The sequence below is a fragment of the Cylas formicarius genome, unplaced genomic scaffold, assembly GCF_029955315.1.
Source record: "Cylas formicarius isolate icCylForm1 unplaced genomic scaffold, icCylForm1.1 PGA_scaffold_3__17_contigs__length_32017465, whole genome shotgun sequence".
NCBI classification, from domain to species: Eukaryota; Metazoa; Arthropoda; class Insecta; order Coleoptera; family Brentidae; genus Cylas; species Cylas formicarius.
In genome coordinates, this window is record NW_026844326.1 from 23,136,444 (window position 1) to 23,153,637 (window position 17,194).

The following is a 17,194-nucleotide window of genomic DNA, read 5'->3' on the forward strand; positions in this document are numbered from 1 at the left end:
GTACCTTAAAAATGCTGATATAAAATGGTGTATTGACGACAATATATATATTTTAAAATACCACATTCAAAATTACGGATACTTAGTTAAACATATATCTATAGGGTATAATAACGTTTAATTTAAAATCGTTTCAAAATCGAGAAAATTCCCATTATTTCTGGAGGTATCCGAAAAAAACAACGACCAGCAATCTCTTTTATTTTTTTTCTGGTATTAACTAAAACAAATTGAGAACTAATGACGCTATCTCCTTGCAACTTTTATTCAGTTTTAAATATGTGTGTGCTTATCACCAACCTCATTTTTTTAAATACAGACTTGCATTTTTTATTTAAAATTTAATTTATATGTATTACACTTATTGATTAACCAAAAAATACCTCCCTAAAATTAGCAATACAGTCAAATTTATTAGCAAAGACTTAAATTGAAAAAAAAATTACAAATAAAAATAACCAAAACTAACCAAAAGAATTTATAGCAATTAGTCTTGATATAGTTGGTAATTATTAAAATGTCAATTACGTTTTACTGCTCCATGTAATTATGGACTTTACTTCAATTGCAGAATTGCTAACGAACGGTAGCTAGATCAAATTCTCCAGCGAATGCAACAGCATCCACATTTTTTTACGAAATCAGCATGAACCAGATGATAACTTTTTAACAAAAATGATTTGGACCGACGTCATTGTTTATTTAATAGGCATAATGAACATTACTGACCAATTGAGAATCCGCGGCAATATAAAGAAAGTAGAAAGAAGTGAGAAAATAGGAATAGGAAGCTTCTTTTAATGTTTAGGAGGGGTTGAAGGTAGCTTAACGTCCGAAAGATGTCAACAATTGACAATGAATAATATTTTTGATTAGTATGATGATGATGTACCATGAAATATTGTGCAATCGTCATGGTGGACAGGAAATCGGGCTGCGATAGCCTACTAGAACTCCAGATGTAAATTCATTAGATTACTTCTTATGGGGATATTTAAAAATCGTTTATATCCTGAGACCCCGAATGACATAAATGATATATCTCTCAATTTATTTTATTTTATTATTTATTCCCCACTTTACGAGATCAATTTTTAAATATTTATTTTAAAAGCCTCTTTTTTGTATTCTGTATTAGCCACCAAAGTAGAATGTAATTAAAATTCTAATATGCATAAAACGGCTTGACATAATAATGCTTTTGTTTCATGGCCACCTTATTTTTTCTGGAAATTTGACTTTACTGTCAATTTTGGGGAGTTATTGTTTAGTAAATCATAAAGTAACCTTATTCAAAATATTAAATACAAAATTGCAGATTGCATTTAAAAAAATGAAGTTGATGATGGACATACAAAACTGAAACGTCATACTTAAAACCTAATAATGTTAATTTGTAGGAAAGAAAAAGTTACAATGTGTCATTTGTTTTCAATTGTTTGTTTTTTTAATGAAAGTCAGGAAAAACTTTAAATATCTTCGAAACTAATCAAAATTTTCTCGGTTCTACAGTAAGCAACAAAATACGCAAGTTTGCTTGTGTTTAATCAACTTTGTACCTCTTGTATTTCCGACGTCACAATAGTCACAATCGAATTTGGGACAACCTGTACAAATAAAAAAAAGAATCATTAATGTAATTGGTAGTTTTATAATAACGATTTAAAAAATATATTTGTTATTAAATTTGATGAACGCTACTTATGACTTACTAATTTAATTATTCAGTAACAAAGAGTTCTTTCTATCGTCTTTGCCGGCTAAAATAAAACTTGTAGATAAAGTAGAATGCCTAATTTTTCCGTCAGAGCCCATCGTAAATACTGCCGTATATGGATACTGCAACTGCAGCGCTTTTTTTGAAGGAACATTGATCCAACAGTGTCGTTTCCTGGAAACCTAACAACATGGGACCGCTTACAACAGTAAGACCATCGAACAAACAATGCAATTTGTCAGTTTCATCTAATAATTATTATTTGGCTGTTCGGCACCATTTGAAAACATTAAAATTCATGACCAAAGAGAAGGAAAATAGTAGTGAGCAAAACTCCGATTTTATATTAAATGGCGGCAAGGTAAGTACATAACTTATTCATGTAAAAAGCTCCCGCCCCGTTATTATCTCTTCCGCTGGCACGATATCAATTTGTCGATTTATTATTATAATTTTTTTTGTTAAACGACTTTTTATTTATTTGTCACTATATTATAATATAAGGGAAAAATTCGGAGTGATAATATAATAATGTAAACGTGTATTAAGAAACACAGTCTATTTGAAACGTGCACCTCTGCTTTTATATTGTTTGAAAGTAAAAATCTTTTTTAAGCCACGTTCGTAGAAAATTTTAGTTTAATAGTTACCAGGAAGAGATCGGTACCAATGATAACTGTCACACGCCTAAGCGGCAAAGGAATTCGCAAAGAAGAAAGGTATCAGCAGACCTGATAATTACAGACCAGTGGCTATCGTATCTATTGTGAATAAAATCGTGGAACTCTTTTTTTATTTTAATACCGGAACATCACTTTTGGTATAGAAAGAATAAATCTTTGTGCAAGGTTTTTATCAAAACAATGTGTGTGCTAACATAGGCTAGAAATTGGTGAAGATAGATCCAAAGAGTTGGCCGACCACGGTTTTTGACATTGTGATCAAATCGCTTTTCTTTCTTGCGGTCAGTGAAATTAAGGATTCCATTGTTTGTAGATGTAGATGAGATGTTGCTTTGCGTAGGAATAGAAAATCCAATAATCTTGATTTTTATGGTTGATGGTTTTCTTTAAATAAACCAAAATTGAATGAGTGAAAATTTCAAAAAATTATCTTCCCCCCGACCGATAAATAGGACACAAGAACCTGTAAATCTCCTTATGATGTCTTATAGCCAACTTTTTCGAGACATTTAAGTTATTCTGTCAAAAATGACAAAATGACAGAATAAATCCCTTATAATTTCAAATAAGTCACTTTATTTGTAGAAAAATGACCGTTAATTGTATATTATGCAACAAGTGCGGTAAACGGTATTTAACTCACGAGTTTATTTGACACTAGCGGAGCGAGTTTTAATAAACGAGTGAGATAAAAAGATTTTCTACTCCCGTCTGTAAAATACCTGATTACCCACCAATCTAGCGTGCGGGAAGCGTCACCCTACCACGTCAGTTTCGTTTACCTCAAATCCGAGCCAATTCGCACATTTCCGGGATTTTACCGCACTGGTTTGGGAGCAATCGGATGTTTTCGGAGATATTTCCCACGCTTTCAATTTTGATGTTTGTCAATTCGGACAGTCATGTCAGTGAATGTATTCGTGTTGTTTTGCGACAATGTACCCAAAAACTAGCGGTCATAGAAAAAGTAGAGTATGCAACAAGTTCGGTAAACTTTTCAACTCACTCGTTTATGCCGTTCACCGCACGTATTGCATACTATACTTTTTCTACTACCGTTAGTTTTTGGGTACATTTTCACATAACAACACAAATACATTCACCGACGTGACAGTCAGAATTGACAAACGTCAAAATTCAAAGCGTGGGAAATATCTCCGAGAACATCCGATTGCTTCCAAATCCGTGCGACAAAATCCCGGAAGTGTCCGAAGTGGCTCGGATTCGTGGGAAACGAAACTGAGGTGGTAAAGTGATACTTCCCGCACGCTAGATCGGTGTATAATTAGGTATTTTACAGACGGGAGTAGAAAACAAGTTTAGTTAGTGGTTTTGACAATTACTAACTAATTAAAAAAAAGAATAAAATGCGGTGTTAAAAATTTCAAATTTTTCAGAAGTATTCGGAGTTACGCGAATTTTTCGAGATTTTGGTTTAAAATTTCCCCACTTTCTCATTAGATCAATCTTGAACGAAGGCCGTGCAGTAAGTTAGCCACAGCAAGCTCCAAGTACTCTCTACTGACAAAATGCTTCTCGAGGCCGGTGTCCGCCCTCCCTGCATTGAACTGGAACGACCAGGTATAGCAGGATCACACATCTATCGAACTCATCATTATTTAGAACCCAACGAGTAACCGAATGAATAGAGGACTCGTTACTGATGAAAGTAAAAAATAATGCAAGTCATGTACTTGCTTCTGTTTCGATGTAGTGGAGTGTAAAATCTACTTCGATGATTCTACTTCTTTAATAACCTTAAAGTAAACATCTTTAGTACAAAATGTAACGAAACCAATGTAAATTTTGATAGCACTTGCACCTTCACAAAATCAGGTAGTAGGTATAGTCTGTCCAGTCTTCATTATGCTGGCTTTTACCCGCAATTATGGAAGTTACCTGCCGCCGGCAATAAAACTTGGGTCCGGTAGGCAATAAAGGACAGAACATTAGAGACGAACTCTCAAAGGTTTTGGTAATAATAATTTTTTTGTTCATTTAGGTGGGTATAATCTTATTAAATTACACTAAGAAGAAACACATAAAATGACATTAAATATATACAATAAATTCATAGCTAGGAATATCTATATATAATTAAATTTTTGTTCTAAATGTCTAAATCTAATTCTGTTTCACTATCAGAGTCGTAACTGGGAGTAGAGTCATGTGGGGCAAGAGTGCGCATTTTTTTTTCTATGGTCATAAAATTGTAATGATTGTACAAAATAAATTGAAATAAAAGTATTTATTTAAAGGATTTATTGATTTAACAATTACGTAACATGAAATTCAATTTACTTAATTGTAATTAAAGAAATAAAATAAAATAAATGTTAGTCAGAATGCGCACACTTACCCCAATATTGGGGTAAACGTGCGCAGCACTGCGGGTAAGTGTGCGCATTTGTAATAATTTAAACCATAACTTGTTACATATAGTTACACCATATTTAATGTTGTAAATATTATTTTTTATCAATACTTATCATTTTTTACTTTTTACGACGACAGTGTGCGCAGTCTGTTCAGCCAAACCTTCGCATACATACTGTTTTTTATTTCCATATAAATTTAGGTTTTTCAGAAGTTGCGTTTTTTTTGTAACTGAATTCAAAATAAATATAATTTTCTAACAAATACTCCTGGAGCGTGTGTTATAGCGATGCATTTTCCTTTGTAGGAAGGTGCTTTTGTTTGACAGTTTTAAGTGGAATCAACCCATTCTTTGGATACAGTGTCGTGTTTATCGACCCATGTTTCATTAAGGTAAATTATGGATCTGTCGTCTAAACTATCTTTTAATTTCTGGTTGGTAATAAATCACATATTACAAACAATTCTATATATTTTCATCTTCTTCTAACTTCTTTTTCAGTTTAACCAAGGTAGGATATTGTCCATACAGTGAGTTTGAAAATCACTACGTTTATACCTTATTTTCAATTCTCCGCTTTTAATAATACCTCTTATCGACGATATTTGCGTTTTTGTAAGTAGACAGGTTTCCTTTAAAGCATTTTATTTAATAAGTTTTCTATTGATTTAACTTTCATACAGACTTTTCACAACCCGTTTTGAATCTAGCGAAAAGTTATTTCGATGCGACATTGGTGTATTTTCGTAAAATGACTTTTTCGAAACGCACAGTAGAAAAGATTATTCAACACTGCCACAAATGGTCAAGAAATATATCAGGAAGAACGAAATATACCTTTCCCACCCATGTCTTGTCACTCAATAACAATAGGTAATAACATCAATAAAGTTTTACTCGAGAGGGTCCGCCGAATGCCAACACAATGAAGATTGAGACAGACTATACCGTGTTAAAAATAACTATAATAAATAATAAGTTTTATCCCAGGTTAGTTTCACAAGTATTGGCGCCTTAAGGACTATTTCGTGTATGTTCTTTTTGAATTTTCTAAAGTATAACAGAAAAATATTTAGTTTACTCAGAGCGAGTGCGGTCTGCTGTCTGCATCATCAGCATAGCGAAGGTTATTAACAGTCTGTCCGTTGATTTTGATTCCATCGTCATTGTCTCTTAAGGCCCTATCGAAAATTGTTTCAGAGTAAAGATTAAAAAGGAGGGGGATAGAACACAGCCCTGTCGTACACCTTTTTCGATTGGGAAATATGATGTAAATTTTTGTCCTACTCTCACGGACCCTATTTGATTCATATAGAGGTTCTTTATGATTTTAAGATCATTCCTATCTATGTTCTTGAAGCAATCTTATTAATTCTGAATGGATAGTAATCTATAGATAGATAGATAGATAGATAGATAGATAGATAGATAGATAGATAGATAGATAGATAGATAGATAGATAGATAGATAGATAGAGAGAGAGATAGATAGATAGATAGATAGATAGATAGATTATTTATTCACAAAACCAGGTGATACAATGGATGTTTCGTCAATAAATACAAATAATAAATTACAAGTTTCATTGCAAAAACAATGTATATCATAATCTTAAGTAATGTATAGAACGAATACGAGTATATATTTATATAACAAACATGACAAATAAGTTAATGTAATTTAAAATAAAAGAGAGTATACATTAGAAAAATCTCGGTAAACTTTTAACGTTATTTACGATGCTCTCAGGTACGCTTCAAATTCTTTCAGGCTGTAGAAAGCATTGGCCGACAGGAGCCTCTTGATGTGTTTTTTAAATTGATTTATAGATAAATTTTTTAAGCTTGGAGACAGCAAATTATAATAATATGGTCCTGCGTAACTTAGTGATTTTTTATAAAACATACGGTTGAGTTTTGGCTTCAGTAGATGTTCTCTATTGCGAGTATTGTAACTGTGGATATCAGTATGGTTCCTATGTGAATATTTATGTGTGATCAAAAGTATTTTAAATAGGTATATACAAGGCATTGTTAATATTTTGAGCTGCTGAAATATCTCGTTGCATGATTGCCTCGGAGGAAGTTTAAAAATCAGCCTAAGTATTCTTTTTTGCTGTATAAACACTCTCTCAGCATCATTCGCTTGTCCCCAGTTGACAATATTGTGTGAAATGGAAGAGTAAGCTGACGCGTAGTAAAAAGCTATTAGTGCCTTCTCAAGAAATGAATCTCTAATCGTTAATATTGCGAAAAAGGTTTTATTTAGTTTATTGCAGATATTGTCAATGTCCCGGTCCCATCTCAAGGAGCTATCAATATAAGAACCAAGAAACTTCGTGGTCTGATTTATTTCCAATGGCGAACCAGCAAAACTGATCGATAAGCCAGCTAAAAGTTTAATGTACTGACCAGTAAACTCAACCACGACTGTCTTTTCCACATTCACGAGCAAATGATTTTGCCTACAGAAGTTATTAAACAACAAGAGATACATCATCCATCAACACTTCTGCATCTCTTCCAGAGACAAAGACGGACGTATCGTTCGCGTACATAAAGACACGACAGTCACTGTTGAGAAATTCCGGCAAATCGTTCACATATAAAAGAAATAATAATGGACCCAAAGTTCCCCCCTGAGGCGTGCCCAGGCTGACGCTATAAAGGTCTGAGTACGTTCCATTTATTTTGACACTTATTTTCCTATGGTTCATATACGATATGATCCAATCATTGATAGCCCCCCTGATTCCCAAGCATTCCAGCTTCTTTGCCATTATACTGAAGTTTAAGGAGTCAAAGGCGCGCGATAAATCGAAAAAAACTCCGATTACTGTCTCTCCGATATCTAGTTTATCATAAATATGCTGGACAAGTTCATCTGACCCAGTTTCCGTAGAGTGACCAGCGCGGAAACCATGTTGCACATTTGTTATTATATCTTCTTGGTCTAAGAAATGTGTCATTCGATTGTACATGGCTTTCTCTAGGACTTTGGAAAAACAACTTGCGATTGTTATAGGTCTGTAAGTCTTTATGTCTGTTGAATCCCCTTTCTTAAACACAGGAATCATTTTAGAATTTTTTAGCGCCGAGGGGAATTGCCCTAATAAAACAGAGGAATTAATAATCATAGTTAAATATGGGGCCAGGACATCGCTACATGCTTTAATAAGTCGTACAGGTATTTCGTCATTTCCCAAAGATTGTTTGTTTTTTAATGAGTGAATTAAGGACACTACTAAAGCATAGGAAGGCGTCTTTTTGCTGGTCTCTCCATTTCTGAAGTAGGACAGTTAAGCTATAAAGTGCTTCTCTTGTACCAAAACCCTGTCTGATTCCGATCTGTGTATATTCTTGTGGTTTATCTTTAAGGAGAGTTTTAGGACCTGGCTCAGTAAGCTGATCATTTAGAATTATTTTCGTTTGGCTTTTTTGGGATTGGTACAAAGGAAGATTGATTGAAGCCAATCAATCAATCAAGTATTTGACCAGACCCGTAAATGTCAATAAAGAGATCTAACAAGGCGTCCATAGTATCTTCACTCAACATTGTTAGAACCTCTATGTATATGTCGTCTGGGCCTGGTGCTTTTCCCCAATATTTTAAGGAAAGGTTCAATTTTAAAATACACTTTCATAGTTTCTTCTAGTGTTTTCTGAGTATAGTTGCGGTGTATAGTTTCTCCATTGCCTTGGGATCAGTGAATTATTTATTGTCCTTTACAATACTGTTAAAACAACAAGGTTTTGTACGACCTCTTACTTCTTACACGAGTTAGGAGCTTACATTTTTAATGAGTTCGATAGATCGGCCGTGTTACTATATTCTTCAACACCCACTGTTGTTTGCTAATGAAGTTTCCATGTTGTACAGAAAGATTCCGATATTTTTGATAGAAGACCGTTTTCCGCCGGATATCGTCGACGGAAAACTAGTGACGATGAAAATATCACTCAGCAAAGCAGCTTTGAGGATTTAACGGATATACGTAACATTAGACAGACACCCGTCATCAGTATATCAATGAAAATTAACTTTGTAGACGCGCTTCCGTCAACAGAACTGTTCAAAAATATGTTATCCGAACCGATCAAGAGCTGGAGGGGTGCGAGACCTGGGAATTCGTTGGTAACAACCAGCAGTTCAGGGGAATCCAGTGATACCGATGTAGTTGAAAGTAAATCGCACGCTGAAACGACTTTCAATCCAAATATGCTTCAACATGTCGAACCAGTTGATCTTCCGCATGATATAAATGAAGGTATTCGAGTTTTTGTATATTATATAAATTGCTGTTTTAATATTATCACTTCTTGCGGTATACAGGGCGTTATATAAAAGTGTGTATTACTCAGTTAGATCATACAGGCAAAAAATAAACATACACAAACTACATGCAATTTGTTTGGTCTATTTTGGTAACCTAATTATGTTTTAGAGGTATGTGATTATGGTGAGCGTATCCATCAAAATCTTTCGGATATGGAACCTGGAATCGCTACGAAACCGCCGTTACCCAAATCATCCAGAACAACGGCAATGTACAGCAACGAAGTAATAGAAAACGTTGGATCGTTTCTAGGAAACAGGCGTGACTATTTTCATGACGCGGACAACGGAGTGATCGAAAACGAAGATTTTGATGTTAAAAGCGCAACAAACAGATCGACACTGGCACAAAATCAATACCACTGGAGAAATAGTCAAGCAATTTCCGAGGAGGTGCAAAAGAAGGAGAGCGAAACCGACAAGCATATTCAGAACCTCAAAGACCAGAGTATCGCTAAGGGGAATTTCACCGACAACACAAAAATCGCCGACAAATGGAGGGAGCGAGCATCGGATGACACGTCTAATATGGCGGAGCTAAATTTGGGATCGTTTTTCAAAGATGAAACGGATGTCAAGTTCGATAAGTTTTTTGAACCGGAAACTACGTTTTATGACAATATTCCGAAGAACAAAGTCAAAGGAAAGTCTACAAGAACGCCAGTCCCATTTTCGAAGAGCAAACCGAAGATCAGTCAAGACAAGAAAGTATCGAAAACAAGTTTTGTTTCGAGGCAAATCAAAGGTGGAAAGGAGTGTCGAGATGTGACCAAAGCCGAAAAGGATATCGATTCGTGGATGACGAACGACTGTCGTGCAGTAGGAACGAAGAAAAAGACAAACTATTCGGATTTGCTTAGCAATATCGGAGAATTTGAAACGGATGGGCAGGAACAGATTTCTAGGAGTGGAACTGGAGAGAACGCGGTGGTTGATAAAACTAGTAATTCCGGTAGTTTTGAGGATATCGTGTCTATTTTAGAAGCTCTTCAAAACGAAGATAAGAGATCACGTAAGTGTTAATTTGTAGTTAAGACCACTAGCACCAACAGAATTATAGTTACTTACTGATTGCAAATTCAGTGTAACTTTCAAATATCAAATCATGACAAATGACGTTGCAAATATTCTTTCTAGCAGTGGCCTCTAAGTTTATCCAATATTTTTATTTTGTTTATAGCAAAATCGTATTGCATCAAAAACGGCTTAACCTTTAAAGCTATAACTAACATATCAGACAAATTTGGTTTCCTTTTTTACTTTCAATTAAGAACTTAACTCAAGCAGCTTCTCAAAAATATTCGTACCGTACATTAAAACATTAAACATTTAAATTACCAAGAACCGTTTTTAAAGTTATAAGGGCAATTTTTTTCATGTACACCAAGAATATAGAAGAAGCTAAAATTTCGCTTAAAGTTGAATATGCTGTTAATTTCTGTTGGTTAGTTTTTTAGTTAGAATTTTTCTTAGCAATTTTTGTTTCTAAGATACCCTCATACCTTTTCTATCTCTCTCAGACCCTAGTATCTGGAAAAACTGATATATTATTTTTATTTCGATTCAAACCTATGTGAAATTTTCAGCTCCAAAAACTCTAATATAGTTCAATTAAAAACACTGAAAAAAAAAGCGACAGACTTTAGGAAGTTTAAGAAGTTTCTTTCTTAACATTTTTTTCATGTAATGGATTTTTCTTATAACAAAGTTAAATAAGTTACATTAATTCAGATGTCAGCAGGATAGTTTTTAAGGGTGTTTCAAAGACATAATTTTAAAGTCATATATTAAGAAATTTTCATATGATTTTTCGAAAATTTTCCCACTACAATTACTTCCACGACATTACGCCTTGATTTGATTTTTCAACTAAGATAACCAAACCAACCTAAATATATTTCAGATAGTCCAATTAGTGAAAAAAATGTAATTAAAAAAAATCATATAGCATCATCTTGCAACACGACTCGAAAAATAACTCGGGAAAAAAACTGATATATTTTTACGGTATTTTTAAATAGAAATTTGACTCTACAAGCTGCAGTTTTGTAGTATATAGCTATGCTATAGCTAAGTGGGTATGATCACTAATTAAACTTTTCAACAATACTGACATTTTTCTAACCCTAAAACTCCTTTAATTTTTTAAACTTTTTTTAATATTAATTTTTGAATCATTTTATTTTTTAACCTATTTTTTGTAACGCTTGCAAAAAATTAAAATAGATCCCCTTCTACTTTATTAAAAATAGAAAACATTTTCTGCGCCTACCTGTACCTTTTTTTTGGGTCCTAAACATTGTCATTTAACGGATATTTGTGTAGGGATAATGGACCAGCAAAATTATTAATTACAAAAACATTAGGTCTATTCTTCATTTATTTTTGTTTATAATGGGAAAACCCCATTTAATGAAAAGCTTACAAAAAAAAACAAATGTGTGTAAATGGGCCACTATTTTTAACTGCTTTTCTTTCAAATGCAAAACAAGCAACTAAAAAAGCTCAACAAAAATTAACGTATTTTCACCACTCAGTCCAACGGATTATAGTCATCGTAAATAACATAGTAATAAAATAAATAAGGGATGAAGTTAGCTACTTTTAATTATGTATTTTAAATTGTCTGGCGCTAGATCGTTAATTTGACCCAGTGGGTGAAGGTATATTTAGATTTTGTTCCGAAGCTGTTAGTTTAGGTCAGCTCATCAACTATGTTAACATTGATTACAGTTGTTTATTTTTAGACATGAAAATAGCATCAGTGAAGAAAATAATCGATCACAGTTTAAACCAATACGATTTGGAACTAAAGACGCACAAAATTAAATCGCATACTCAGAAAGATTTTGAAAGCGTCGATTCGGACGGCGAAATTTTGATAGATGTCCAAAAAAAGGACTCCAATGAGCGAAACGTCTCTTTCTCGCCTGTCGTTTCTCAACGGAACTATGTGGACATGGACGTGGAAACCGATAACCACTCGCATAATAGTCCTCTGATAGATTTCGAGTCATCCAATATCTTGCTCTCGAAGAGCGTGCCTTTGAAGGGTCAAGACATGAATTATAAGTAGATCGGCGCAACTCGGATATGTTCTAGCAGGAATATCTGATTGTGTTTTAGAGAACTGATGTCATTCTTAGACGATATGGATGAAAAATGTGCCAAATCGTTGTCGCAAGCTAGAGAAAATGCTGTGTTCGCACACCAGATGTTAAAGACTTCTACGGATTTAAACTGCATCCCACGGTAGATTTTAAATTCACTTAACTTTGCGTCGATTTTTTTTACCTCCACCTCAACTACTTTCGTTTTCCTATGAAAAACATTTTAAAACATCAGGTAAAAATCTTTAGTCTTAGTGCTCAAGCTTTTTGGTTTATTTTTCTTTGCTTTTTTCACACTTTGAAATAGCCAAGAAACTCTGTAATCACGAAGATGAAGATAATGCTAGTTGCACAACATACCATTTTTTCAATCTAAATCTAGCTTCTACGATGTTTGAGAATATTCTTGGAGTATGAGCATTTTGAATTGTAGCAGTAGTAGCCATCATTAGTTATTTCGTATCGTGCGTCCTGTTTTTATTGGAATTACTTTCGATTGTGTCGTTCCTACGGATTTCTTCTTGGAATGTCTGCGGTGTCCCTACATATTATTAGTACTGATCTTTCCGCCATACTGACTTTTACCTTTTTGCGGATGATGTAGTTTTTACTCTTTCTGCAGCAACTTAGCAACCAAGACAACTGTTGAATGAAAGTAAAACTAAGAGATCGCCTTTTCAACACGGGATTTGAATAAGAGTTTCTTAGTACGCTTTAATGAAAGCACAATCCAACAGAAAAGTGTTGTAAAATTCCTCGGGTTTATGTTGAGACTCTCCTGGTTCGTACAGGTGGACCACATTCTCAAAAAACTGTTTCCTGCTTTGCGATATGGAAGCTCCGCCATCAGTTTTCTTTTCCCTTGTTAAAAATTTACTATTTTTCCTATGTCTATCTCCCTTTCTCAACTTCGGTTAGGTTTGTTAAGGAGGTTCCTCACGTGCAAAGAGAATTTTTAGGATACGGAAACGTATTCTACGGACTATACTGTTTAAGCCGTGGAATTTTTCATGTCGAGACCTATTTCCACAAGACTGTTTATTGATATTTTGACGCACATTGACTGTCTCTCACATCAAACAGCCCTTTTGTTTTGACTGTAAAAATTTATAATAAATTGCCTATCGAACTGAAGGAGATAACTAGTCAAACAAAATTCAAATGCACTCTTAAAGACAAATTGCTCGCCTCACCTATTACAATATTAAGGATTTTCTTATTTTCTTTCTTGTGAACGCTTTTAATACGTATTCATTGTTTGTTATTGTTTGTATATTTGTTATTTATCTCACATTATTACTTATTATTATAATTAATTAATTATACTAAGATAATTTTATATTTTTACATTCATATTATACTGACAATATCCAACACAAACTAAAGTCTTATGGAAATAAAGCTATCTTTATCTTTATCAAACAAATTTCACCAACTCTATAATGGGAAATTTTAATATATTTTTTCATTCTTTAATACATTTGTTTATATATAGAAATAACGCATACCCAATATCAAAACTCAAAACCCAATATTTAAGTTGGAATAAATAATTCAAGTTGTCGGAATGAGCGTGACGTCATTCCGCTGCTTTTCGACCGATACGGCGACATGTTATAGCGTAATTCGCAGGTTATAGGTCGAAAATTATATTATTTACGTATATTTTTGGCTCGTGTGTTTGTATTTAATCTACGCCAGTATGTATTTGTGCTTAGCGCGTTTTACATGATAATAATAGAAGCAACACAAAAACAATGTTGCATATCGTGTTTGAGTACCACCCGTAAAACGCCAGATCAGAAAATAAAAGCAGTCGTTTTTTGTTAACATTATGTTTAGGCTTAGCTTGAGTTTTAACCGTACAAACATTTTTAGTTCTTCAAACATGCATCCATCCTATTGCAGTCTCCATAGGAATGGCTTCCTGATCTATATAAAATAAAGTAACTTTAAGTTATCAGCGAATATACTTTAAAATCAGTTTAAAAAAATCCTTTTTGTTGAATAATTTACGTTTTATTTGAATTTGAATTTTCATTTCAATTTTAAAAACTAGAAAACTTTAAGCTGATTATAATATTATATTGGCTGAACTAGGCGGCTTTTACTTGATGAAAATCCATTTAACAAAATAAATAAGAACTAAAATTTATATTTTATTATATATTATGTATTATATATAATTATATATATATATATATATATATATATATATATATATATATATATATATATATATATATATATATATATAATATATTATATATTATATATTTTCACATGGCAATTGTCTCAACAATACCGCGTCTTTATCAAATGTACATTTGATAAAGACACGGTATATGTTTTATATGTAAGATTTCACCATAAACATATTCACTAAAGGTAAATTATCAGATCGACCTTTTAAAAAATCGGCTTCGAACATTTGCAAAGCTTTGTTTTTGACACTAAACATAAGATAACGAAAGTAAGCGACAGTATCAGGACTAAAATTAAAATTAAAACAACCACGACGAACGCGTTTTCTAATGGCTTCTCTGTTCTATCATCCAGCTGCGTTGGCGCCGCATAGTCTAACCAGCGAATTGACGTCACAGCCGGTTACAGCCAACGACAGCACGTTTTAAAGAGGATTTAACTAGATAGATAGGATAGAACTACGAAATTATTATTTTGTTCTTTTAAAAGTATAAATTTACTTTTATAAGCAATATTTTTCAAGTTAAAATTTTGTTCAAGTTCCCTATTCCCCATACTGCCCAACTGAGACGCGGCGTAAACTGGTGTTAATTTAAATATCTGTTATCAGAATGGAAGACCTGCAAGTTCTTAATAAAGACGAACTGTGTCACCAACTAGTAGACATAAGTTTAAGACTGAAGGACCGAAATTCTTCCGTAAATTTACTTCAAAACGAATTATCATCTTTACGAGAAGAAGTCATGAAACAAAATAGACAAATGGAATCGTTGGTCAAACAGAAACTGAAGCAACAAAAGGAAGAATACGAGAACGTGGTGAAGAGGCATCAAAGGTTTATCGATCAACTCATCGCCGATAAGAAAGGTTTGAACCAGCAGTGTGAAAATTTAACGCAGGAAATGAAAGTACTATCGGGCTATGATATATAGTTTTCTTGCATTGAAATACTCGTTGCAGGTATTGGAAGATCGCCACCATTCCAATACCAGAGCGCTAGAACATAAACACCAGCTCGAAATAAAAAAATTAAAAGATATGCATGCGGCTGGTGAGAAGATACGCAGGGAGCGATGGATCGAGGGAAGAACGCAGAAAATTAAAGTAGAAACCAGGATGGTACACGCCCAAATACTCAATCCTCAATTTTCAGCAACTGACCGTCAAAAGTATTGAACCAGAAATAAACAACATGGAAAGGAGACACGAGCAGGAATTGGCCGACCTGAGATCGGTTCATAAAAGGGAAATTGAAGATTTAGAACTTAAAATGGCGAGGAAGATGCAACAGCAATGCGAATCCCTTCGGGAGCAATTAGTGAACGAAAGGGAAAAAGCGTTGACTCACGAAAGGGACGTTATGAGGCAAAGGTAAGACCTAGGACCATTTTGTTTAGTTTCAAGGCGTTATATGTCAAAAATGTGATTAATCAAATTTGTTTCAGGTATGAAAAGATGGTAGAATCTGAAGAACAGAGCTATCAGGAACAAAAAAGAAAGCTTCAAAACGAATACGCCAACCGAACAAAAGAGTGCGAAGAAAGAGAAACAGCTGCACAGCTGGACAAGGAGAGAGCGATTAAACAACTGCAAAAAGAACTCGAAGATAAGCTCCAAGTAATTATCCGTAACCGGTTTGCTAACAAATTGAGACGTCTAATATACTTTTAGATGATAATAAGGAGGCACCATACTGAATTGAAATTGGTGCGTGAATCCTCGCAGATGGAGTTCCAGTCATGGCAGACTAATTTTATGAAGCAGCAAACATCTGCGCTACTAGAGAAAGAAAATATTATCAAAGAAGAATATAGGAGAGAAAAAGAAAAGGAGGTGGAAGCTCTTATGCGCAGAGTGGAAAGTGATAATGGGGACTTTCGGGCGCAAATCGAAGAAAGCATGGAGAATAGGATTAGGTTTGTAAATATACCACGAAATTTGTGTATATTTGGTAACGCGTTAAGCCCCATTATAGAAGGGCCAGAGAAAAGTACGAGAAAGAAATAAAGGACTTGGAAATCTCTGAAAAAGAATCTAACGATAAGTTTATTGAAGCGAAGAAACAAGTTTTGGAATCAGAAGAGACTATAATTGGTTTAAAAGCAGCTATTAAACAACTAGAAAATCAGAACAGTGGTTACAAAGAGGTAAATCTTCTAAATGCTAATAATCGATTCAAATTCATTTCATTCAAGTCATTTATTCCATAAGACATTGGAAAAAATGCAAGAGGAACGAAAGTCGTTGAAGTCCGCGGTGAGAGAGGAAATGAAAGAGGAAATGGAGGGACTGCAGCTAGAGCTCGCTCACTTGAAAAACAATCGGGAGAAAGAATTACAACAACTCTATTCAAGGTAAATAATCTCGCTGTAAAACAATGATGCTGAATGAGTGTTATTGTTAGGATCAAAGTCTCCGTAGCCAGAAAGGATGACATCTTGAGTGAGTTGCAAGTGGAGCACAAAGCATTACAAGAAAAGTGCATTTATTTGGAAAACATGCTCGAACAACAAAGGAAGGAGTATTTAATTAAGTAAATGTTTGTAAGCCTTGCATACTTGTACATTTTCTTATATTTTTATAAAGCGACATGATATTCGTATTCTGGTTTTACTCAATTTTACTTAATAAACATTTTTAAGTACATTCCAGCGTTTCGTTTATAACAAAATGACAACCGAAGAACCTTTTTCAAATGTGTTGTGGTGAAAAATATTTTGTATATTAGTTTTTTAACAGATAACAAATACTAAAAAATGTTTTCAA

At 33.8% G+C, this 17,194-nt stretch overlaps 1 protein-coding gene across 2 annotated transcripts; it reads left to right on the top strand.

The window, feature by feature from the left end:
* The first annotated feature begins 1,747 nt into the window (after positions 1-1,747).
* On the top strand, positions 1,748-17,030 carry LOC132700216 (centrosomal protein of 131 kDa). Of its 2 annotated transcripts, XM_060667421.1 has the most exons (15): positions 1,748-2,078; positions 3,862-3,981; positions 8,658-8,772; positions 8,827-9,045; positions 9,223-10,125; positions 11,861-12,185; positions 12,240-12,365; positions 15,039-15,336; positions 15,389-15,532; positions 15,582-15,799; positions 15,874-16,045; positions 16,100-16,344; positions 16,404-16,575; positions 16,640-16,782; positions 16,833-17,030. In XM_060667421.1, the coding sequence occupies exons 1-15, from the start codon at positions 1,908-1,910 to the stop codon at positions 16,963-16,965; spliced, it is 3,504 nt and encodes a 1,167-aa protein (XP_060523404.1). In that variant the 5' UTR covers positions 1,748-1,907; the 3' UTR covers positions 16,966-17,030. The 2 variants fall into 2 exon arrangements, with proteins under 2 accessions (XP_060523404.1, XP_060523403.1); XM_060667420.1 differs by having other exon boundaries at positions 8,658-9,045.
* Positions 17,031-17,194: the final 164 nt, after the last annotated feature.

Coding starts and splice junctions, on each gene's coding strand:
- LOC132700216 (XM_060667420.1), top strand. CDS start 1,908: ATGGGACCGCTTACAACAGTAAGACCATCGAACAAACAATGCAATTTG. Junction 12,186..12,239: donor GGTCAAGACATGAATTATAA/GTAGATCGGCGC, acceptor ATTGTGTTTTAG/AGAACTGATGTCATTCTTAG. Junction 15,533..15,581: donor GAAGAACGCAGAAAATTAAA/GTAGAAACCAGG, acceptor CTCAATTTTCAG/CAACTGACCGTCAAAAGTAT.